At 32.7% G+C, this 24,775-nt stretch overlaps 2 protein-coding genes across 3 annotated transcripts in view; one reads left to right on the top strand and one right to left on the bottom strand.

Annotated features, from left to right (window-relative positions):
• Window positions 1-5,451: 5,451 nt before the first annotated feature.
• The window catches only part of LOC106665165 (muscarinic acetylcholine receptor DM1), a 221,613-nt gene continuing 202,289 nt past the window's right edge, over window positions 5,452-24,775 (bottom strand). For both annotated transcript variants that reach the window (XM_014391400.2, XM_024229725.1), the window contains 3 exons: window positions 9,532-9,698; window positions 9,309-9,453; window positions 5,452-6,940 (listed from right to left, as the gene is read on the bottom strand). In XM_014391400.2, the coding sequence (XP_014246886.1) occupies window positions 6,329-6,940; window positions 9,309-9,453; window positions 9,532-9,698 (924 nt within the window). In that variant the 3' untranslated portion in view covers window positions 5,452-6,328. The remainder of the gene's footprint in view (window positions 6,941-9,308; window positions 9,454-9,531; window positions 9,699-24,775) is intronic.
• On the top strand, window positions 22,853-23,861 carry LOC112128007. The gene is made up of 2 exons (XM_024229726.1): window positions 22,853-23,627; window positions 23,664-23,861. The coding sequence occupies exons 1-2, from the start codon at window positions 23,324-23,326 to the stop codon at window positions 23,804-23,806; spliced, it is 447 nt and encodes a 148-aa protein (XP_024085494.1). The 5' UTR covers window positions 22,853-23,323; the 3' UTR covers window positions 23,807-23,861.

Raw genomic sequence — 24,775 nt, 5'->3', positions numbered from 1 at the left:
CTAGAGCAATGCGAATGTAAATAACTGTATGTACACTCTAAAATAAAAATTTAGCCGGTAAGTTCTAGCATTTTTTTTAAAACAAAAACTACTCATTAATCTTGTTTCGCAAACATGATACCATGAAAGTTTATTTATTGTTTTATTTTTATAAGAACATTATATTTCCTGTAAATAGAAAATATTAAAGGAAAACATCACTCCAACTGATATTTTCTAACTTTCTATTTATATAATTAGAATACACTACTATATTACACAACTATTTACAATAAAAACAAATTATATATTAAATAGTTTTAGTTTGAAGTTAAAGGATTTCCACAACTTGAAAAAATAAAAACCGTTATTTTATGTCAACTGAAGACTGGTTTGTAGAAATGTTTAATTAACTATTTAAATAATTTCATTTTAATAAAAGCATTATTTAATATGTACAGTGTAAAGAATTTTGTTTAGTTGCTCTATTTCAATATTTATTTTTACAATTGATGAAGGTTTTTAGTTGAGATAAAAATGTTAATGGCACGAGCGGGATTCGAACCCATGATCAAATAGATTAAGATAGATTACATTTGAAAAATGGCAAAAAGGAGGGAAAATTCAAAAGGTGGGGTTGAGATGAGAAGTTAGTGACCAAGTGGATCGAGGTTACGATAGCTCAAGTGGTAGAGCAGCGGCGTATCTAGCCGAAGGTCATGGGTTCGAATCCCGCTCGTGACACTGACTTTTTTTATCTCAACTAAAAACCTTAATTAATTGTAAGATATTACTTGGTAAAGCAGTCCACAAATTTATTTTTACAATCAATTACCTCTTTTTATCATGTCCAATAAATGTTAGAAATTTGTCATGATTAGTTAGTCATTTCTTTTTATTTGATTTGTTTACAAAATAAGGGAATTAAAATTAAATGGGTAATTAAATGGGTTGAAATAATATAATTTTTTACACGGTTGGTTTATTCAGTCATTACATCAAATACCCGTATTTAACATGGAATTATAGCCGGATACATGCCAGCTAGATATTATTTATTCTCAAACAATTTTATAATCCAATTTAAAAACTCAACAATAATTTAGCCAAATTGTTTACAAACATATTTTTAGACTTTTTTTTGTTAATTACACCAATTTTTTTATTACAAAAACAACCTTTTTGATTTACTAGTGTGCGTAATGTCAGTACTAATACATAAATACACATACATTACTAACTAGGAACTCTAGCACACTGAAATATAAATACTGTTATTTACAGTATCACACTAACCTTGCAGTTTATAGAATACAACACATCTTCAGTACCGTATTTTGCTGCAATTAAAACTTAAAACGGCATTATGATTATCACAGTAAATGCTAGCTATATATTGCCGCATGCGTTATTTACATTATTTAACACCTTCACAATTTGAATATTTAAACTTCATCTTTTTATACAGAAATAAAAAATAAAATATTTTCAAAATAACGTATAAATTAATATTATCTTTGGCGAATCGAACAATTTTCAAATTGTAATGATTGTATTCTTGAAATTAATATTATAAAAAAGCATAAACAAGCGCAACAGAAAAATGTATTGTCATTCTATTTCTGCAAAGTTGGGAAACATTATGAAGTAATAAAACTTACTAAGAATGTTGAATTTACATTCCCCTCAAATATATTGACACGCATTCAACCAACACACCGCTTGTGTGCCATAAGATTGTCAAAATTTAAATGGTCAAAATGGAAAACTGTAAAAATGAAACATTACGGATTTTAAGGTTTTGGAATAAGTGCATTTATAACGAGCCATACCAAATCATAAAGTACTCCTGCAAGGGTCAAATAATCATTTGTGCAGGAAAATTTAGTCATAGACATATAAATTCATCAATTTATTTAGTGAGACACATAAACAACATTTCGTTAGTGCCATTATATTCTGTTTAAACTGATATTATGATCAATTATAGGATATCTCTGTACAAATACTGGAAATTCACCATTAATCAACTGATACATTGATATTTGGGTCTTCTCACTGGTTTGCGTGTTTAAACGTTACAATGTCCCAGCCCTCTAGATTTGATTTCTAATTATTTGCTGTTGATCTGATTTCTCCTGTAAAGACTGATTTGAGAAATACACATAAAATGCCTAATCATAAGACGGGGAATTAAAATGCAGGCCAGATTTTTATAAATACAATTTATAATAGAAACATTAATAGTCATAAGATTTCATTCTGTAAATTGTGGGACACACGATATCAATATCCAACAAGAAATGTGTAATAATTATTCATACGTTATTACTACAATCATAGTATATATATAAGTATATATAAACTAATGCTAAAAGACAAACATTAACATATAAACAAGTATATTGTCCTCAAAAATGTGGCCTGCCACATTTTCAAATCTTGTTTTAAAATATTTTTATTTTATTTCTATAACACATGTTTAAATAAAAATGACACCTACTAGACTGAAAGTTAATTTAAACTTTTTGTTGTTGTTGTTAAGGAAGTATTATTGAGCTTGCAAATGTAACTTAATCTAACTCCTATGCACCTTATACATCTAAGTACACATGTTTAGACACACGTACACACAGGGAATTAATCGATTAAGTAAATAAACTATCATGATAAAGAATGAAATTTTGTTTTTGTGTTGTATCATTTTTTTTATACATAAATGTTTCTGTATTTGTGCACATGTGTGTTTCTGTACACTGTGTTTTTTTTTCTTTTAAAAATTGTATTAAACTTATATCTTGTTTTTTTTTTTTTTTTTTTTTTGACGCTTTATGCTTATCAAGATCTGTTTTAATTATATATTAATTGAGCTCTTTTATACTGCACCATATCGTCGCGCAAGTTATCTTTGGCACAGAGATTGGATGCCTTTCAGTTTTTTCATCGGAAAAATGGTGGCAACACTTTTTACAATTATGATCAGCAACTTTCACCTTCAATCTAAACATATACAAAATATACCAAGTGTAACCGGTTTAAATCAACTCCTTAGTCTGGTCAATATTTCATTTAAATTTTACATCAAAATAAATCATGGAATGGCAGTAAGTAAACATTTTTTTATTTTCATTTTAATAAGTAATCCATAAATTTGGAAATTTTAATTGGACCTGATCCAGATATTTGTTTTTGAGAGGTAAAACATCTTTATGAATTATTTAAACAACAAGTAGCAATTTTTAAAACCACAGCAATTATCAAAAATCTCAAAATAAATATTCTATTATTCTTAGCATGCAATATAAGAAGTATTACACAAATGATGGAATCATATTCTAAAGACAATTAGAAAAAATTTTTATTTATGATAACACTGGTCATTAATTAAAAATACATTAATTTATTCAGTGTGGCCAGCGGACAAATATTCCAACACTCTTTGTGGTACTTAATTGTACTCCATTTAGTTTTATAAATCTAAGAAATATGAGAAACACTACTGTAATTATTTATATATTATTTTTAATTTTGTTTTTGTTTTTCATCAGATCAAATTGAATGACAAGAAATAGTTCATACACAAACCGCTATATACAATTATGTACAATTTGGCAGCGAATGACCTGGTGTCTAAAACACTTCTAATTTAATGTGTAAGATAGAAACATCCTTTCTTCCTCGATTTCCGTTTATCAAAACTTATTCATCTAACTAAAGCTAAATTATCTATGATAAACTAGTTTCTAATAACAAACGAACTGCCATCACAGCACTAAAACACGGGCTCTGCGCTTCCGCCAACCTCCAATTGCAGGCTGAGAAGCAAATCTGTAAAACGGGCTCAGTTTTACAGACGAGCAATTTTATTTTATTTTATTTATTTTTTGGTTCAGGCCGCGACTTTCCAGTTGAAACAGGCGGGACGTTTGCTGAGCTATCGTAATTTTAGAATCAAGCCTACTTGTGGGTTACTTCTTGTGTAAACACGTCAGAGTAGCTAGAATTTAAATTACCATTTAAAATTGTTTTTAGTATATAACTTATCTTACAAACTTTATAGTATCTTATAATAAGAATTATTACTAATGATTGTATTATTAGAATATTTTAAATTATTAACTTTAATATATCATATATATCTATAAATTTTTGTCACAAACGTCAAAAGGCCAAATTATATATAATTATGTTAAGTCTAGAACAAACAGTAAATTTAAAATCAACGCAGCAACAACTAAATACTTAATTTGTAAATATTACAAAACTTCATTTGTTCAATAATAAAACTACTTAAAATTAAGAAAAATAAATCATTCTTTTCAGTATTTATTAAGAAATCTATATAGCAAATTATTTAATTGTACATTTTGAATTTCAGCTTAAAACCACTTCCTTTTATAACATCTTTAATTTAATATTAATTATTATACTTCTAAAGTGCAAAGACTGCAAACTTCATTTCAAAAATAGTAGCAGCTATGTCCTGCAGCCATTCAAAAATTCAATAGTACACACCACTTAAGAGGGGTCAGTTGAGTGTAGGTATACTGTCCGAAAACCACGCATAAAAATTAAATAAAACTTCAAGATTATCTTCTTGATATTTGTGTTTATTATTCTGATTAAAAAGTTCCTTAATAGAGGTAACCGAATTTAAAAGTTTTATCAACTTTCCACATATTACTGCTACACCATGAGGTATTTTTCCTTTAGCAAATTGTACAAAGGGATGTTAAATAGATCCTTCCTTGAGAAAATATATATTTTTACAACTGCACGAACTGTCATGGGAAAATGTAAATCTGTTCAAAACTAGAAAATAATAGCAAACTTTCGCCACTTTTTTTTTCTATAAAAACAGAATAACTTTTTATCTCTTTCATTTGTTATTATTTTGGATTTAAATGCCACCCTATTCACAGGATGGATATAATTAATCACAGTGTTAATTTTTTTTTACAATTATCAAAGTTTTTTACATTTAGATTGTGTAATAAGTCACTGATATTTTCAATTTGCTATATTCTTAATAAGGTTTTTTTAATTTTTTAAATTTAATATGACAAACAGTTTACTATTTTCTCTTTAAATATATAAATTGGATTATTTTAGAAATGCATGTTCTAGTACTGTTTGAAATATCATGAAAAATGACATTTACAAAACAACAAACTCTGTACTCTCTTATTTCTTCCGTTTTTTTCCATGTGCAAAAAATTGAAAATGTCAATTTTTCGTTCCCTTCTTTTTTTTTTTTTTTTTTAAAGAATTTCCTATTGGTCCCATGGACTAAACTACATTGATAAATACAACGACTAAACTTAAAAGTGGGTTTTTAATCCCACAATTCCTAGAAACACACATCTGTACATGTAAGAATATCTTACCAAAAGTTGTATTTTTGAATTGTAATTCTCCTACTCAATCCCGAAAAATTTCTTTCAATTGAAATAATGAATTGAGTCCACAAAATATATTTATATATATTTATTATATTTTTCGAAGTTTCTGAAACACTTCACCCAATATATTTATATGTACACAAAATTTTTTTTTTCACTTGTAAAAAAAGTACTGCTGATTTTTAGAAAATACACATCATGCTGACGAAATCTAAAAATGCCATGTAATTCCAAAGGAATGTTTCAATTCTCTTTTTTTTTTATAACGCATTCTGCCAATTTCAAATTGGTAAAATGATACAAACTATTCAACGATTCTATAAAAGCATGACTAAGTACATTAAAAAATCTAACATCTTAGATTAACTTGATGCGTATATTACTTGTTTAATATAAATTGAGCGAAACGATCTACAAAAAACATGATTAAATGTATGGTACACATAAATAAACTATAGCATTTGAATTTATATCGTTGCACTCTTGTCCACAACCTTGAAATAAGGTAATGGCAATCATTAAATATACATGACCCTTTTCATCCACCCATCTTTACTTAACAATTAAATTCCAAACATTTACTTTGTGACCCTATTGTAATAATATGTTTTTATTTACCACAATATTTATGATTTATTATATCTATAATATGTTATAAGTTATAAATATATCAATTTTTACTTGTTACCACTAATACTGCAAGAGAAGGTAAATTCGTTTAATTAAAAATATAATTTTGGGAATTTTTTTGTACCTAAACATAAAGAATTTTACGTTGGGATAAAAGTTTGTGTTGTAATTGTGTAGGTGGGGCGCATTATTATTATAAAATATTCTTTTTGAAAAATGTAATTGATCTAGCCCTACCAGACTTAGAAAATACCACTTGTAAAAATACTGCTCATTATCAAATTATATAAAATATATAGTTTTTAGTTAGAGGGTCTTTAATTGTAAAATCCCCGATTCATTGCCGTTCTATTTCGGTTATGCCATTTGCAAGTCAATATTCTGACATACGTTCGTCTAAATGATGCATTACACAGAGCGTAACAGACAGGATTGATGGTGCTATTAATGTAACACAAATAATAGAAAAAGTCCCATACACCTTGTGGTATACAGTCGGTGCATTCTGTTATTGGTTTCAACAAGACCAAAATGTTATAGGGTGTCCAAGTAATGATAAATGTCAAAAGAATAGCAGATAGCGTTTTTGCCGCTTTCTTGTCCGCCTTTTTCTCTTGTGTTTTTCTCTTTTTCTTAGGCGGCGGGTGCCTTTGCCCAGCTGCAAGCTGTTTCGGTATAATCTTGGCAGTCAATGGTATTCTAATGTCGGAAATATGCGATGGCCTCCTGTTTACAGCAGCATGATACCCACCGCCAGGGTGCAAAGAGAGATTATAGTCTGTTGTCGAGTTTTCAACTCTCCCACGCATGCCTGCTCTCACCGGTGTGGAAGCCAGATCATCCGTTATCATTTTGATTGATGGTTGCTGTTGTTCAGTAACACCATCGCAGCTATTATCACCTGGCAATCTTATCAATATTGTGTATACCTAATAAACAAATAAATTTGTTAATTCATCTTCAATTTTACAATAGCAGATAAGACACAATTAAAACTAATTTATGCTGTACATCTTATTTGACTATGTACAAAATTGTTAGTTTATGTAGCGCCTTCTAATTGCTGCATAGATAACAATAACTAATACATATAATTGTTAACTATTAGACTATTATGTGAAAGACAAAACAGAGATAAGGAAAATGCAGGGTAGCGCTGGCTATGACCAAAGCTGTTCGCTGAGGGGGGAAAAAAAATTCAACTTTGTAATCAGTTGTTCCAAATCATAAAAGTTTTTCTTTAATATCTCATAATGAATGTAAACAAATAGGGTAAATATAAATTTATTTAAAATATATATATTTTTTTAATATTTGAAACAAGCATTATTTCAATGAGTGAAATTAATAAAGACTGGGATTTGTTAGGATTTAATTGAATGTAAAGCTGAGTATCATCAGCATATAGATAAATTAGGTAGAAATGAACAAGTATTGGAAGATCATTAGGGAGAGAAAAAAGAGTAAAGGTCCAAGAACAGAGCCTTGGAGTACACCAGCTGAAATTGAAAGGGAAGAGGAGATAGAATTTGAAGTTTTAATTGTTTGAGTTTTCGAACAGATAGGAGGAGATAAGATTAGTAGCAATAGAAGAAAAACCGAAAAGATGCGCAGTTACCAAATAAATAATTTATGGCATTGAATGCGTCGCAAAAAATAGAACAGTAATAATGCACTTATTGCCATCATTGCCTCAGTGGATATCATTTTGAGAAGGTTTGTCTCAAAACAATGAAATTTTTGGAAGCATGAAAGGGGATAAAGGGAATGGGAGTCAATAAATAAGGATAGTTGGTAGAATTTCTTTGAAATTTTTGTTTTAATTGTATGTAGAGTAGAAACACATAAAACGGCCATTAAGAATTGATTAAAAGTGAGAAAATTATGATCAGCTGAAAGCAAAACTTTTGGGCTCTAAAGAAGAGTTTTGCTTGCTTTGATTATCATGAAGGCCAATAATTTTTCAAATTTTAATTTAGAATGTAACCCCTGTAATGAAGGTATGTGGTATCTTTTATTCGGACACTGCTGAATGGGACAATAATAAAAATAATATTATTTTTTATAACAACAATATTCAGCAGATCCTTGCTGCGCAGTTGAAACAATACAAATAAAACAAAATCCGAATTACAACAAAAAATTATATTCCTTTTTAAAAAATAAACAAATTCAAATTTTCGAAATAAAATATAAAAAAATCTCAATCAAAATAATCATACAAAAAAGAATTAAAATATTTCTTTTGCCAACCTGTTAACGTTAGATTATATGAAGTAGACGCTATGACTGCCTTCAAGCTACTACTCGTTGTGGCAAAAGTAGTGCTAGTTTTTCTATTTGTTTGGCAAATGAACTATTTACATTTTTATATAATACAAATCGAAATAACAAAATTTTCTTGACTGAACAATTTAAACAAATACAAAATAAGATTTTTTTCTAAATAAATTATTGTTTGTTTGAAAATTAAATAAGGTTTACTTCTTTGTTAATAATAATAATTTAACTTGAAAATTACAACATAACAAAAAGATAAACAAAAAGTCAATTAAATACAAATTGTCATGATTTTTCCAGATTCTCACTATGGTATCTAACGTTAACAGGTTGGCAAAAGAAATATTTAAATTCTTTTTTGCATGATTATTTTGATTGAGATTTTTTATATTTTATTTCAAAAATTTGAATTTGTTTGTTTATTTTTTAAAAAGGAATATAATTTTTTGTTGTAATTCGGATTTTGTTTTATTTGTATTATTTCCACTGTGCAGCAAGGATCTGCAGAATATTATTTTTTATTATTGTTCCATTCAGCAGTGTCCGAATAAAAGATACCACATACCTTCATTACACACCGTAGTATTTTTGTCGGAGAAATTTGAAAATTCATATTGGAACTGCCACATGTATATAAAGTATAAAAGTGAGCTATGTTAAAAAATTCTGCTGTCATAAATTTCAATGCTGCAATTAGACAATTTAATACATTTCGTGTTTATGCTTTCTAAGCATAACGTTGACATTGCATTTGGTTACAACTTCTTTCAGTATCGCAGGTTTCACCAAAATATATTGGGAGTGTTTCTGAGAGTAAGGAACAATTTAATATGGATGATTATTGCTAAAATCCGAGAGCTTTTACAGATTGACAAAAGTAATAAAAAAAGAATTTTTTTTTTAAATATAAGATATGTGACGTGATGAACTTGTAGCTTATATGATCATTTTGATCTGCTACTGCAGTCATGCTATAAATTTGAAATTTTCCTAAAAACTTTTATTTTAGAGGCTTACTGAATCAGTTGAAAGCGATCTTCCTTGTAATCTAGTCGTAGGGGGTAAACTCCGGCTGTCATAATGAAGGTGATGAGCGAGACGAGGCGTCTGTGGTACTCCTCCACCAGCATAAGGATCCCTTATAACGTTCATTGATGTGCATCTGAAATTAATTGAAATTCAATATTAAAGTTTAATATTAATATATCTGATTGAGACGGTGTTATAAACTTGCCATTACCTTGATACTGAAGACTGTAAAGGTGTCTCAACAGATACTGGAGTCGCATAGCCCATGTCGCTAGGGGTGTCCTCCAATTCGCACTCTCCCTCAATGTCTTCCCGGCCAGAATGCCACCATGCAATACACCATTCCCGTATCCACCGCCAAGTAAAAGGCCTTGGTTTCTGTCAATTCAAAGTAAAACACAATCATTAGTGCCATTTTTAATTTAAAAATAGTTTTTAAACACAATTAAAATTTTAAAAAGCAATGGTATTTGTCTTTTTGTTAATGAAAAGAATGTAAAATGAGTTGCTCAAAGATTGATTTCCATTTGTCTGCCTTCAACCATTGAACATTCAATCAAAAGACTAACAAAGAAAGAGAAAGTAAATAAAAATTGACTCCTAAAAGTCTATAGATCTCCGTTTAATTGCCTTGTTGGAGTGTAGGGACTGGTGTATAAAACTTTTCAAAATTCAATGGGAAATGTAATTTCCTTCTTCCGACTATAAACCAAATGAAATTCCATCCATCCACCGACTAATCCAGACTGTCATTTGTATCGGAACTTAATAATCATACTGGGTTGGGAGGATACGAGTGCTTCTTTGATCATCTCTAATCCCATTTCCTGGATATGGTAGCAATGATAGCATGAAAGCACACCCCTTTTTCTCTTCCTGTGCCAGCTATCCACAGAGTCATTACTATAAAACCGATCGTATCCATTACAAGCATTTTAAAAAATTATGTACTGACCAAAGATCAACTATATCTCTTTCAAAATGTGATTTGAAAATTCAATGGGAAAGGGATGAGGAGTAAGAAGCTATTTCACAAGTCAGATAATTATGTTGTATACATGCGCGTGCAAACACACACTCACTCACATTTATATAACAGTGCGGCACTTATAATTTCCTGGCATGCCCAATTTTACCATTACAAATTTTCATTTGTTAAAAATGCAAAAACATCCACAAACCAACGTGTCATTTTAAAATATCACTTAAAATTATATTGTTAGTTAAAAAACTTTTTTGCTATTTTGTTTAAAGATAACAATTAAATTAATAAAAAGGGTGTTGGTGGCCGCAACGGTTTAGGCCTTGACATGATGCTCAGGTTCCAGGTTCTAATTCAGCGGCCCTGCATTCAAACCCCCTCATACTTACAAATGGGCTTTTTTTTTAAAAACAACTGGCACGCCAAGGGTTCATATAACCTCATAAAAAAATAATAAATTAGTGATAAAATAATACTATTAAATAATTAAAGATCTCTAACTCTATCTTTGTCTGTCCTTTCTGTCTCTGTCTCCCTCCCTCCCTCAAACTCTCTCACTTTCTCTCATTCTCTCTCTCTCTCTCTTCTGTCTGTCTCTCTNTCTGTCTCTGTCTATCTGTCTGTCTCTCTCTCTCACCCTTCTCTCCAAATATCATTCTGTAATTCAACAAACATTGTTAGCGCATTGATTAAAATCAATAATCTGTTCTCAGTCTACTTTGTTGAATAGATGGACCAGAAATGATTAGTTTTAATGGAACCTATAATGTTCGGGGTAGTTCATCGTTCTGGAACGGACTCATAATCAGTGAACCTTTTGAAGTTTCAAATCAAATAGCGCAGGATATCTAATTACCCTCTTATTTGAACCTGTAAGGTTGCTTTAGTTTGTTTATTAAGTCTGTTAATACTTGTGTGTCTATTTTATGTTTCATGCATTTCATATGAATGGATTTCACTTTTTTCCATTTTTTTTTTTTTAATGTTCTCATGTGGAGGCAATCAAGTTTCTTTAGATTGACAAATACCCACTCTGATCACTTTCAAGTTATTGATTTTACGTTATTTTTGTTTAAATTCATTCTCGTTAGAACTCAATGTGATGGCGGTACCTACACTCTTTAAATAAATTTAAAATACGTAAAATAAAATGTACATAAATGTCTAAAAAACTGAGTTATATCAAATGTAATAACAGGAAATTGTGGTAATTTAATAATGCCTTATTGTAAACAAGTAAAAACTGTAAATAGCCCTGAAATCTCTGTATTGAATTTGTATGACAATTTTTCCCAGAATATAAAAGTATTGCCAACGCTGTTTCTTGAATGTATTAGGATAAAGTTAATAACAAATCCATTGTACAAAATACATATACAGGAAGTCATTTTTAGATGTCCCAGCTGAATTTCTCTTAGGACCAATAACGCTATAAAAATATTTTTTAATCTAGTTTCAAATTTTTATCTTTTTTGGACAAAAATTATATAGTATAACTCAGGCCAGTTCAACTTCAAAATTTGAAATACGTATTTGTTCAGAAATCGTGAGATGCGGTCTGGTGTGATGTAGGTTTCAGAAAAACATCTTCTTTATCGTGCCAACGTTTCGATCTTTATTGAGATCATCTTCAGGGCCTGGGATTTACAAAGATTGATTAAATTTAACAAATACATCTATTTAACGATGAACTAGATTATCGACCTGCTGGATACATGAAGTCATTTAGAGGATCTTCGGAAGAGGTCAAAACAGAGAAAACTTCCTTACGGTTTTCGCCGAGCTTTCGACAGTTTTATACTGTCATCTTCAGGGCCTGTTTTATTATCATATAAACAAACAAGAAGATGACAGTATAAAACTGTCGAAAGCTCGGCGAAAACCGTAAGGAAGTTTTCTCTGTCTTGACCTCTTCCGAAGATCCTCTGAAATGACTTCAAATACATCTATTGTATTTGTTAAATTTAAACAATGTTTGTAAATTCCAGACCCTGAAGATGATCTCAATAAAGATCGAAACGTTGGCACGATAAAGAAAATATTTTTCTGAACTCTACATCACACCAGACCGCATCTCACGATTTTGGAATAATTATGGCCTAACGGTCACTAATCACCACACATTTTAAATACGTTTCTATACTTTCTGTCAGACTATTATAAATGATTTTTTACACTGAACTGGATTTTAATTGGTCAAAAAATGAAGTTGAACCGAATATAAGGAACCCTGTATAATGTTTCTGCAAAAAAAGGTAAAAAATTGAAACTAGACTAAAAAATATTAAATAAGGTTTTTTTTATAGCGTCATTGGTTCAAGAGAAATTCAGCTGTGCCATCTAAAAAGGACACCCTGTATGAATAAAAAAATACAACAGAGGTATAGTGGGTATAAAATTAAAAATGTATTGATGTTGACATTGTAATATTCTGACTGCGAATATCTGTCAAAGATTTGAGAAAAAATTGCATCCTTTTTTTACTAAAATTAAAACAAATAGTTATTGCGTATATTGTAAAAATAGAGCATTGCGTTTGTCGAAGAGTTTTTTCAATAGATTGGAAAACTTCGTGCAATTTTTAAAAATCCAATCTTAATCGCAAATCTCCGAGCCGTGATTGAACGGCCGGTTTAGATGTCATGAAATATTCATATGCTGGATAAAAGAGCAGGATTTAGCGAGAATGTTCTCTGATTCGAACTATTCTGCTGGTTTTTCTACAATAGGACGTATTTCAGTGAGTGTAAACGTTTTACATCTATGTATTTAAAATGTATAGTACACACAAGACGCATAAATTGAGAATTTCTGTCGATTGATCACAGAATTCGTCAACTTCTGATCATCTTAGATTCACTGTGTATTTCGGCCAAACGAGTTTCAATGTTGTATTTTTCTGTGTCTCTCGTGTTCGTCCTTCTACTTTTGTATGCTCACAAATCGTCAAACCTCTCTGAGTTTCAAACAAACATTTATATAAATATGTAACATGTATTTACGAAAACATTGGTTTATTTAGGAAATTATGAGGATTTGTAAGGCTAATTAAAGATCAGGTAACTGTGGTTTACAACAAACGAGGTGGTCGAGCTTGAGATACCCTGCATAATACCGTCTATTCGAATCTTTTTCTTCTGGAAAAACAAACATTTTTTACGTCTTGCCTGTGCTTCCTGCGTTAGTCCGAAATATAGAAAAAAATGAGTTAATACCATGACGGTGCCAATGACCTCAACAAAGTGGGTGGTTTTAATTGATGAAGATCTTTTTTCAGGATTGCTAATTGATATACATTTTTTCCGGATAGACCGTAATCTGTATAATTTGCCCTGAATGTCTATATAAATAAGTACTTCTAATTTTCTACCAGGCTTAAAATCACTTAAATTCAGTTGTAGTTTTAATTTTTATTTGTGTTTACCGCGTTGGAATCTGCCCTTTCGTACTTTTAGCGATTATTGTAATTGTAACACAGTAATTAAATGGAACGAGCATAAGCATTTTCTGTTAGACTGAATCAACAAAAATAATTTTTCAATTTTTAGAATGGTTTTATGAAAATCACGAAGTTGTCCAGTCTATTGAAATAGCTTTTTTTCTTTCTTTTTTTTAAACGAGGATTGCAACAGCAGAGGTCATATAAACCGTCAGGGTGCCGGTGTTTTTGAAAAAAAAAAAAAAAAAAATATTACAATTAATTAAGGTTTTTAGTTGCGATGAAAAAAAGTCAATGGCACGAGCGGGATTCGAACCCACGATCCTCGGCTAGATACGCCGCTGCTCTACCACCCGAGCTATCGCGACCTTGGTAGAGCAGCGGCGTATCTAGCCGAAGTTCGTGAGTTCGAATCCCGCTCGTGCCATTGACTTTTTTATCTCAACTAAAAACCTTAATTAATTGTAATGATTTAATTGGTCAAGCAGACCACGAAATTAGTGAATTTAAAGAATTAATATGAAGTACACTTCACTAAAGCTCTCCGTGGCCATTTCAATTGTCGTCGAGAATCCAAACCGATTACACGACATTTGAAAAATGGCAAAAAGGAGGGAAAATTCAAAAGGTGGGGTTGAGATGGGGAGTTGATGTCCGAGTGGATCGAGGTCACGATAGCTCAAGTGGTAGAGCAGCGGCGTATTTAGCCGAAGATCGTGGGTTCGATTCCCGCTCGTGCCATTGACTTTTTTTTCATCTCAACTAAAAACCTTAATTAATTGTAATGATTTAATTGGTCAAACGGACCACGAAATTAGTGAATTTAAAGAATTTGTATGTATGTCGGGTTCGAATGCAAGGCCGCTGGATTCGAACCCCGGACCTTTACCTTACAGTGATGAGCGCCGTGTCAAAGACTAAACCTTGCGGCCTCCGAGGTCCCGAAATAGCTCTTTAACAAACGCAATGCTCTATTTTTACAATATTAATATTATAATAATATTAATATTTGTTTTAATTTGAGTAAAAAAAGGTTATTTAGGTTTTTTCAATTTTTGTTTTACTGGTAGATATTCACAATCACAATTTTACAATGTCAACATCATTAGATTTTAACTATTATAAACACTAGAACTTTGATATATGTAATAAAATATTTGCTCTCCCATGAAACCGAATAAATTATATCAATCATAGTGTATTTATTTATGTATTATTCATTATTAATTTAATTATTATTTTTTATATTATTTTTATTCTGATAAAGAAGTTTTAAAAGCTAAAGGAGCAGTTGTTTCCCTATTTTGCAGTAAGCTTAAATTTAGAAATTGTAGGAAGTACGAATTCTGACGTGAAGTCGATAGATGGCCCTCGGAGGGCCTGACTCGTAGAAAAAAAAGATCATCCTCACCCGATTAAGAATAGGCATGCTAGGTTGACACACGGACACTTAATTTTGGGCATGCAGAGAAAAGTTGTTCGATGTGTCCCACCTATTGAAGGGTGGAATTCCTTGGCTCAAATAGAGAGCGAGTAGGAACGCCACTCGATATGTGAATTGTGCTTGAGCATCGAGTATCCGGGCCCCCTGTTCCAATTTTTAGAGGAAACAGGTTTGTTTTATTGTAAATAGTAATGATAGTTGCATGCCATAACGTGTGTTGAGAGTGAATGTATTTATTAGCGTGAATATGTCGGGTGAGAGCGCTTCTGGCGGGAAATTGAGTACTCATCATTTATTTATTTAATACGTGTAAAGGGTGATGGACGAATATTGAGTGGTAACCATACCTCTACCCTGAGTGAATGGTATGTAATTAAGAAAGAATGAATTTAAGAATGAGTGAGAGTGTAATTGGGTTTGGATCTAGGAACTGCATGCGTTGGGTGCTGAATTCACCTAGATGTCAGCACCCCCGGAACGAACCACGGTGGCCGGACGGATAAGACCGAGGTCTGTCCTCGGACTGCCAACAACTGGGATGGGCGATTCTCGAGACCTGCCGGTAATTTATTGTAAATTACAAAAGCTGCAATTGCCGGTGGATTGCGAGAAATGAAAGACTCAACTCTACGTGTATAAATGATTTCAACTTATATAAATCCCAATCTTAAATGAAGGGCCCATAAAGTCATTAAAATAACATTAATCCCTTTATAGTTTTAAAATCTAATAAATTGGCTGTGATTCGTTGGGATGACTCTTCCTCAGGAACATTCAGGAATGTGAATGGGCAAATGAAAAAAAAATTACTTTATAGAAAACATAGACATTTATAGAATTTTGTCTATATTACAACCACATTCCGCCTTTTCGCTATCACTGTTTACTAACAAATCTGTTTTATTAACAAATTAGAACATGTCACAAATACATGTTGTGATGATATTTTACTATCATAATGACAGCTGAGAAATGAACTGGAATTGCCCGATCGACAGCTTAAGAAGTTTTAGAACACCTCATTCGACACCCCTTCTTAATAATATTTAGCAATTCACTATTTTTCGTGGTCAGATTGACCAATTAATATCATTCAATTAATACTCAATTAATTATACACAATTTTTTTTCGAAATGAAAAATTTGTGTCACAAGCGGGATTCGAACTCACGACTTTCGGCTCAATACGCCGCTGCTCTATCACTTGTGCTACCGTGACTTCGATCGCCCATGCCACAAACTTCTCATTTCGACTACCCGATTTTATTCTAATTTAAGCAAATCTCGGCTTCATGTAGAAACACTTTTTATTAACGATTATACTTAAGTTGAGATAAAAAAGTCAGTGTCACGAGCGGGATTCGAACCCACGAATTTCGAAGTCACGATAGCTCAAGTGGTAGAGTAGCGGCGTATCAAACCGAAAGTCGTGGGTTCGAATCCCGCCTGTGACACAAATTTTTCATTTCGGAAAAAAATTGTGTATAATTCATTGAGTATTTATATATTTAATAGAAGGTGATGAAATTTAGTATCATTCAGTTAATTAAGGTTTTACGTTGAGATAAAAAGTCAGTGTCACGAGCAGGATTCGAACCCACGACCTTCGGCTTGATACGCCGCTACTCTACCACTTGAGCTATCGTGACTTCGAAATTCGTGGGTTCGAATCCCGCTCGTGACACTGACTTTTTTATCTCAACTTAAAACCTTAATTAATTCAATGAAAATATTTAGCTTTTTCTCTCGAATTTTACAAATACTTATTATTGTTTATAATTTAGAAAAAGCCTAATAGATTTTGTGATTTTTGACTGCATTTTTTTTAAACTTAGAAATAAATACATTTTTGGCGGACCAAAGCCAAATTTGAAATTTGTCATGAATTCCGCATTTTCACAAAGGACTAGAAGATGTATTTAGCATCTGAAAAGGTCTGAAGATCTGTGAGGATCAATGAAAGGAAAGAAAACAAGTCACCAGTCTGAAGCTTTGAAGCAAGTGGAATAAGTAATTTATCTCCATTTTAATGACAAAACATCAAAGGACACACAAAGGAGAACCCATTTCGGCTTAGGGGGAAAACTGGAGGTTAGAATTGATTATAAAGGCTTTAAATAAAATTCCAAAGGGTAGAGATTAATAAGAACAAAGAGGAAAAAGATAAAACCGCACGATCTGCAATGAAAAGGGAAAGAATTGAGAAGTCTCCACTTAAGTAGTCTAAAGTTTGTCTGAATGAAGAAGAAGGAAAATAAACGAATTTCTTTATTTATTTATTCTTGGTAGAGCGTGGTTAATCTTTTAATCAATTTTTTTAGGTCTTTCACTTTGTTTAAGCTCCGGTGGTCCCACATTTGTTTTTTTTCCTTTTGTGCCAGGCTAAGGTTCAAATCTGTTAATCCGTTTATTTTCAAATTCGCTTTCATAAATGGGCCATAAGAATCCCATTTGAAAATCATTGATGTAATTATTGTACAATCATAATAGGTCCATTTAGATGGGATTGCTTTGGAATCGCGAATGCGGTTAGGGTCGCGTTTCGATTTCTTATCTTCTTTCGTCCACCCCCTCCGAAAGGAAAACCCCATTTTGAGAGATAACGAAAGCCGGAAGTGGAGGTAGCAGGAAATCTTCCAGATGTAGGAAATTAAATCAGTATTGATGTCAGATCTCGGGGAAGAACGGAGGAGGGAGAAGATAGAGCGGGACCTTCTTTACTTCCACCCTCCTGCTGTAAACATGAACTCGACACCCCCTTTCCCCTTCTTCTAATGATGGAGGTATGGAACCGAAAACTTTTGGAAAATAAGGCGTCTGTGTGTTTTCGTTTTTTTCCATTTTGAAAAACAAAGAATTGTCGATCGATGGGCAGAATATTGTTCATTCAACCCGCTCATTCAAAACTAGCTCTTCTCAAAGCTTTGCTCAAAGGAAATCACTGGGTTATAAAATTAAAGCAGATAAGCCTTATATTATCATTGAGATTTTTTAGCTTTTATTATTTTTAAATGCAATTCAAACTAACCTTCAAGCAATAATTATTTTACACATTCTGATTAGTAATTGTTTATTTATCAAGTTATTTTAAATATTTCTAATTATTTCAAAATGTATATACTATGGCAGTTTTACAATTTATTTGTTTGTATTGAATCAATTTATTAAATTGTTTCAAGGTGGCCGGCATGTTCAGGCATTTGTCTTTTTTTATTTAGATGATGCTGCCATCTTGCTGATCAGTAGGGAAACTGTAGCAAGAGAGGAAAATTATTACCTTAAATACATGTACCCGAAAAAAATACCCTAAAATAAGATGTAATGTAAAAAGACGCAAAATGTTGTGAGTTCTCTTTTCAACCCTAAATATTTATTGTTTATAAATACTTCTAAAATAAGTACCGTAGCGTGATTATTCGACGAATAGATATCTATAATATCTATCATTATCATTTATCTATCTGTGTAGAGATTATTCTAGAACTGCAGTTCTTCATTGCACTAAAATATTTTAAGTCTTTCATGGTCAAAAGTAATAAGTACAGCGTTTCTATGATGTGTTCAGAATATGGAAATTCGTCAGTTTATAGTAGATATGTATAGTTTGACGTTAACAAAATAAAACGTTGGTTACCATTGTATATTTCTGTATGGAACTTATGACACTTGTTGCAGAACATACCTCCTCGACGACGAGCGCGTAATTCTCACGAATAAATGGGATTTTAACTGGAAATTACGAATTGTAAGACGTTTAAGCCTGGAGGAGGCAAATTTATACGGATAAGTGAGTGAATCAAGATGAAATTGTTTTCACCGCAGTTTTTCTAAGTTTATTTAAACCGTCTTTTCATACTCTTTTGATTTATACACGGATTTAAAACTATTGTTTCAAATACAGTCAAAAGAGAACGGAAAAACCGTTGGGCTCATAAAAATAGAAATAACACGGCGAAACTGTGCCAGGTTAAGAAAGACAGGTCTCTCGTTCATGGAGAACGGGTCGAAAGGGAAAAGGCCATACTGTCAAGACAACGCATAGGTCATACTAGAACAACTCACGGCTACAGGGATTTTTAAATGTTTATAGTGTTTCTGTTCTGTTTATCGGAATGAAAGTACTTTATTAGCGTTGTAGGAAGGGGTTGTTATTTATTTCTCTTATTTTTGTTATTTATCTTATTTTTTGGGGGGTACAGGCCAGGGGTGTCTAGTAAAAAGCTGAAAACACTTTCTAACTTCGGCGACGTATTGGTACTATTTTAGTATGTTTCTCAGGCCTAGGAGTAGTTAAAGTATACCGTGTTTTTTGTTTGTCAAAGATACAATTTTAAAGAACTAGGTTTCACTCCGTGGGGCGTTCATATGGACTCTACGCCCAAAAAATAACAACTTCATCTGTATTACCCTATTTTTTGACATCTTCATGAAAATCTGTAAATCTTAAAATTCTAATTAAAACAATTATTAATTGCAAAGAAAATTATTATATATGTTATGTCAGTCTATCATTCGGGGAGCCTTTACCTATTATTATATTTATTTTTCATTCACGTTGTTTCCACTAGCACATAACTTTCCCTAAAATATTTATGTTATCACATAATTCCGTCAGTAATATTACATATATTACGTTGTCATATATTAGTGGTTTTTGACACAACTTGTTGGGCATATGTAATAAATTAATAGCCATTTCTGCCTTTGTCCGAAGGATCTCGCTATACGCTGTATTACATTTAAAAATTTATAATATCATAATTTTCTAATAATTTAAATAAATATTCATAATATATTCCTGTGTGTCACATATACAGGGTGACTGGCGATAAGTGTCGAAAATTTCAGGTGTTTCTACTCACCATATGCAACAAAAAACTTCCTATAAACCCCTGTCCAAATCTCAACGGTAAAGAAGTAATTTCAGGTTCTGGGTGTTTTTTAATTTTTCGACTTAATTGCTTATATACTTCATAATTACTGACTATAGAAAAATCTGGTTTGTGCCACCTGAAAGAAGGTTTTTTTATGGCTTTATGTTCTATGCATATTGGCCAATGACAGACATTAGTTATGCGTATTCGTTTTGGAAGGGGGGATGGGTATCGTGAAAAAAAGGCCAGAGGCGACGGCGGGAATTGAACCCACCACCGCGGGGTCTAAGATCCGAGAGTCCCTCACGCTAACCACTCGGCTACCGCGGCCCCAACCTAAAAGAAGGTTAAACTTGCCGTACGGGAACCTATTTACATTGCATAATTGGTGAAAAAATTCTGCACAAAAAATTCAGAGAAAAAAGTTGAAATTTGAAATGTTTTAAAAATGTTGGACTGGTAACTATTAACAACAAACTCCTTGACGATTGCAAATTCCCTCAAAAGTTCTTCATTCAATTAGTTTCCAGCGGTATACCCACCTTTTTGGATTTGGCCTGGAAGGCCCAAAATTTTTGCATTTTGTTGAAAAAAACTGGCTTCGATGAACGGGGTACGTTCAATTTTTCCAGGAAATCCGTCTTGCTCTTGAGTTTCGTGTCAGTTCTTCAATGTTCGATTCAACCAGTTTGCTTTACGTTATTAGCTGTAACTTTCTCAGATTGGTAATTTAAATTATGTCCTTGTTTCTTAATGTAAATCTTGCTGATATGCATTTCATTTATGATTTCTGCAGCGGTAATGCTACTGCTGCAAGAGGGGAATACGAAGCTCGTTTTCTACATTGAGATGTTCCAGCAGATCGCACCTTCCAACAACTTCATCAGAGGCTGAGGGAAACTGGTTCTTTTACTTGAAGAAAGAGGGAAAACAATCAGTGAATTGATGAAGATGAGCAAATTTTACATTTCGTTGCAAACGTATGCGTTTGTAGTTATTAGTTACCAATCCAACATTTTAAAAAAATCCGAATTTCAACATTTTTGTTTTTTTTTCTGAATTTTTCGTGCAGAATTTTTCATCAATTATGCAATGTAAATAGGTTTCCTTACAGAAAATTTAACCTTCTTTCAGGTGGCACAAACCAGATTTTTCTACTGTCAGTAATTCTATAGTTTATAAGCAATTTAGAGGACCTAAATCGAAAAATTAAAAAACACCCAAAACCTGAAATTACTTCTTTACAGTTGAGATCTGGACAGGGGTTTATAGGAAGTTTTTTGTTGTATATAGTGAGTAGAAACACCTCCTGCAATTTTCCACACTTATCGCCAGTCACTTATATCTAATCAATGTTTAATGCGGCTGGATTGTATCCAATTTAGAGGCTTGAGTGTTGCATTGGAGCAATGCAGTCTACTCCAACTAACGCACTCCTCGTTGAATCTAATGTAGAGCCTCTTCACCTAAGAAGAGAACGACGGCAATAAATTTCCTTTCCCGTTCCAATAAAAATGAACACCCTGTTACAGGGTCCCTCAACAGACTTTTCTTGTTATCCTGTACTATTCACAGACGCTCCTATAAAAACAGATCTCTCTTACTCCATACACACAAGCAAATCAAAGAACTCAATTTAAGCAAAGTTGTTCGGTTAGTATGTATACAGGCTCATTGGCTAACAGCATCTCATAAGTCTAACATTATCACTAAAAGTGAAGACGCACTGGAAGCCCTGAAATCAGTGAAAGCTTGCTTTGTAACCGGGAAGAGCCCTGACTTGTTAGTTTTATACTCCGATGGATCCAAATCTCCAAACACAGGTGCGGCTGTGCTTGGCGTGGATTCGAATTACAGGCGCCTTATAAAACTACCTTCGATTTGCTCGATTTTTTCAGCAGAAGCAATTGCACTAAGAGAGGGAACCAAATTTATAGAAAGTCAGGTCCCCGATTCTATGTTCTGACAGCCTTAGTGTCCTCACTGCCCTTCAAAACTCCAACTGACCCAAAGACCCCATCATCGTAGAAATAAAACAACGATTACACGATATAACTACATCTATAACTATATACTAAAGTCTAACTGATGTGGGTTAAAGCTCATGACACAAACCCTTTTAACAATGAAGTGGACCTCTTGGCCAAAGAAGCTGCAGTCACGGGCAACAGCTTCATGAAATATCATCTCAGGACATTCGCTCTCATAATAGACACGTCATCAAAAAGAAGTAGCAAAAAGAGTACGAAAATTCCAAACTCACCAAAGGCAAATATTATGCAGATAATCGTCCCTCCAACTAAAACCGTGGTTTAATAGCATAAACAAACCTAAGAAATTCTTCATTTACATATGCAGACAGTGTCTTAATCATAACAGACTACCCCATCACCTCTATAAGATAGGAGTGAAAAATAGTGAATGTTGTGTGATGGCTCCAGCAGAGCCGACGCAGACCACATTCTACTCGCATGCGCGCTTTGCTCCGTAGGTAGAGAGAGGCTCTATGCCACTTTAATTTCGAAAAGAGTCCCATCTCCGACTAACATGGTCCAAGTTCTGAGATTAGGCGATTCGGATGTTTTAGATGCCGTATACAATATTCTGCCCAGCCTGGACCTGGACATTTAAAGAAGAGAAAAAATACCAGCTGAGATTGGATGAGGGGTCGCTGGGCCGGCGGCGGTCATCCTCGGGTGTCGTTTGGGCACGGTGGCACTCGTCTGTCTCACGGGGAAATAGGTATATGGCCAATGCCGAAAGGTTAGGCAAAAAAAAGTTTAATAACTTGATCAATTTAAATCACATGTTTTTTTTATATAAACACAATTTCAATTTATTCTTATTTATTTCAAATTAAGTTCCACTTTTTTTTCGAAATTTATTTTAGATTGGCCACATATCTCTTTCACATAATCTTGATCCGTCGGAATTACCGAAAATTGCATTGACTAGTTGCGTTCAAATCTTCTTCAGTGCAGATGTAAAACTAGTCCATGTAATTGCCTAAATTGAAGAGGAAGAGCATTTTTCAAGAGGATGTCGATTTGAAAATAGTGATGTGCAATGGTTGTCTTTAAAAAATAATGAAATTATGAATTAAAAATCTCTTCTGACAAATAGTGTAAACTGGCCTAATGATTGAATGCTCGCGGGATTCGAGTTTTTCCATTTCTAGAACATAGCGTTTCATTTCATCTTAGAAACATTTCAGTGATAAATTAGTATTTTGAGTTTTTAGGAGTTTGTTTTCGCAAATCTAAAATGAAAAAAATAGAGACGAACACGCTAACCCAAGGGTCAATATTGCGCAGCGACTTCACCAAGTTCTACGCTCCTTTTATAGGGCAACTTATCGAGCAAATTTACAAATCCGAGGGCTTGGGCAAACACAAATTCGTGCTCGGGGCGAACACGAAGGCCCTGGCGGAATGCAACTACTACTTGTTCTGGGAAGCGGTGAAGAACAGCGTTAAAATACTCCGAGAGGATCTGAAGAAGAAGGAAATCACTGTCACAGTTGAATCCTCGGTGATCACAGACCTGGAAAACGTTTATCTCATCATCAAAGAACTCAACCCGACAGAAGACGAGGAGGCGGTCATCTTTTCTCCACCGGCAACATGTGAAACGACTTCCATGAAATCCACCTTGTCGAAGAAGAGCGTGAAAAAAAGGCCCACCAAGACATCGTCCATCACCAATAAAACGAAAATCGAAAAATCACAACAGACAAAAGTTAAATAATTCTCGCGTGCTTGTAAATTATGTTTGTTGGTCGTATGAATAATTAAAAAAATACACACAGTATGTTACTATTTATATAGTAATAAATAATTATTTATAGATTTTCATCCAGATGTTCGCCATTAATAAATATTAATACAAAGATAGAAGTCATAGACAACCAACCCTGCTTCAATCAAATATATCCACAAAATTATGGGGAATTATGGGGGGTTAAAATTTTTTTTTTTGCATAAATAGTACAAATATATTGACGATATCCTACAGTAGAAAATGAACAGTTTAAAATTTCTCAGATAACGTGACAACTGCATTTCGACATATGCAGAAACCAATGGCAGCTGGCTACATAAGAGCTGCTCAAACCAGACAGACTGAAACAAAATCACACTGTATATATTGGGTTGTCCGGAAAATAATGCAGGATTTTGGTATTAAACAAAAAAAAAGAAACTAGTTACTTTAAAGCAATGTTCTTTAATCAAANATTCATACAAATGAGTAATCCTGTAAACGTAAACAGAATATTTTATATAGATTTTTTTTAATGAAAACTTAAAATCCTGCATTATTTTCCGGACAACCCGATACTAAAAAGAAGTATTGTTCAATGAGAAATGCAAATAAAAACTACAAACAATAAAAAAATAGCACCCAACATGGGTTACAACATAGATTATTGTAAATGGCAGGCTCGCTAAAATAAAAGTAATGAAAAACTAAAAATACATAAAAGTACGGTGAGGCCATGGCCCGTGGAGAATTTGGAAAATGTAACAAAATAATATTAATAAGGTTGCGAATAGGTCACACTCGTCTCACGCACGGTCACCTCTTACGGGTAGAAGTCAAAAACGCTGCCCACTCTGTGGAAACCCGGTAACGAGGAGACCCTATTAAAGGTAATAAGTTAAGAGAGTACCGAGAACGGTGTGACCTGCCATCTAATCTGGAAATAGTTCTTAAGCA

This window comes from Cimex lectularius, unplaced genomic scaffold (assembly GCF_000648675.2).
Source record: "Cimex lectularius strain Harlan isolate CLEC.00 unplaced genomic scaffold, Clec_2.1 scaffold390, whole genome shotgun sequence".
Classification (NCBI taxonomy): domain Eukaryota; kingdom Metazoa; phylum Arthropoda; class Insecta; order Hemiptera; family Cimicidae; genus Cimex; species Cimex lectularius.
The sequence above is the reverse complement of the archived record's forward strand: the minus strand, read 5'-3'. Positions and strand labels throughout refer to the sequence as shown.

Excerpts from the sequence above, each read along its gene's own strand:
- LOC112128007 (XM_024229726.1), top strand. The coding sequence starts at position 23,324 with ATGAAAAAAATAGAGACGAACACGCTAACCCAAGGGTCAATATTGCGC. Across the intron at positions 23,628-23,663 it reads AAACGTTTATCTCATCATCA|TCTTTTCTCCACCGGCAACA; the intron begins AAGAACTCAACC and ends AGGAGGCGGTCA.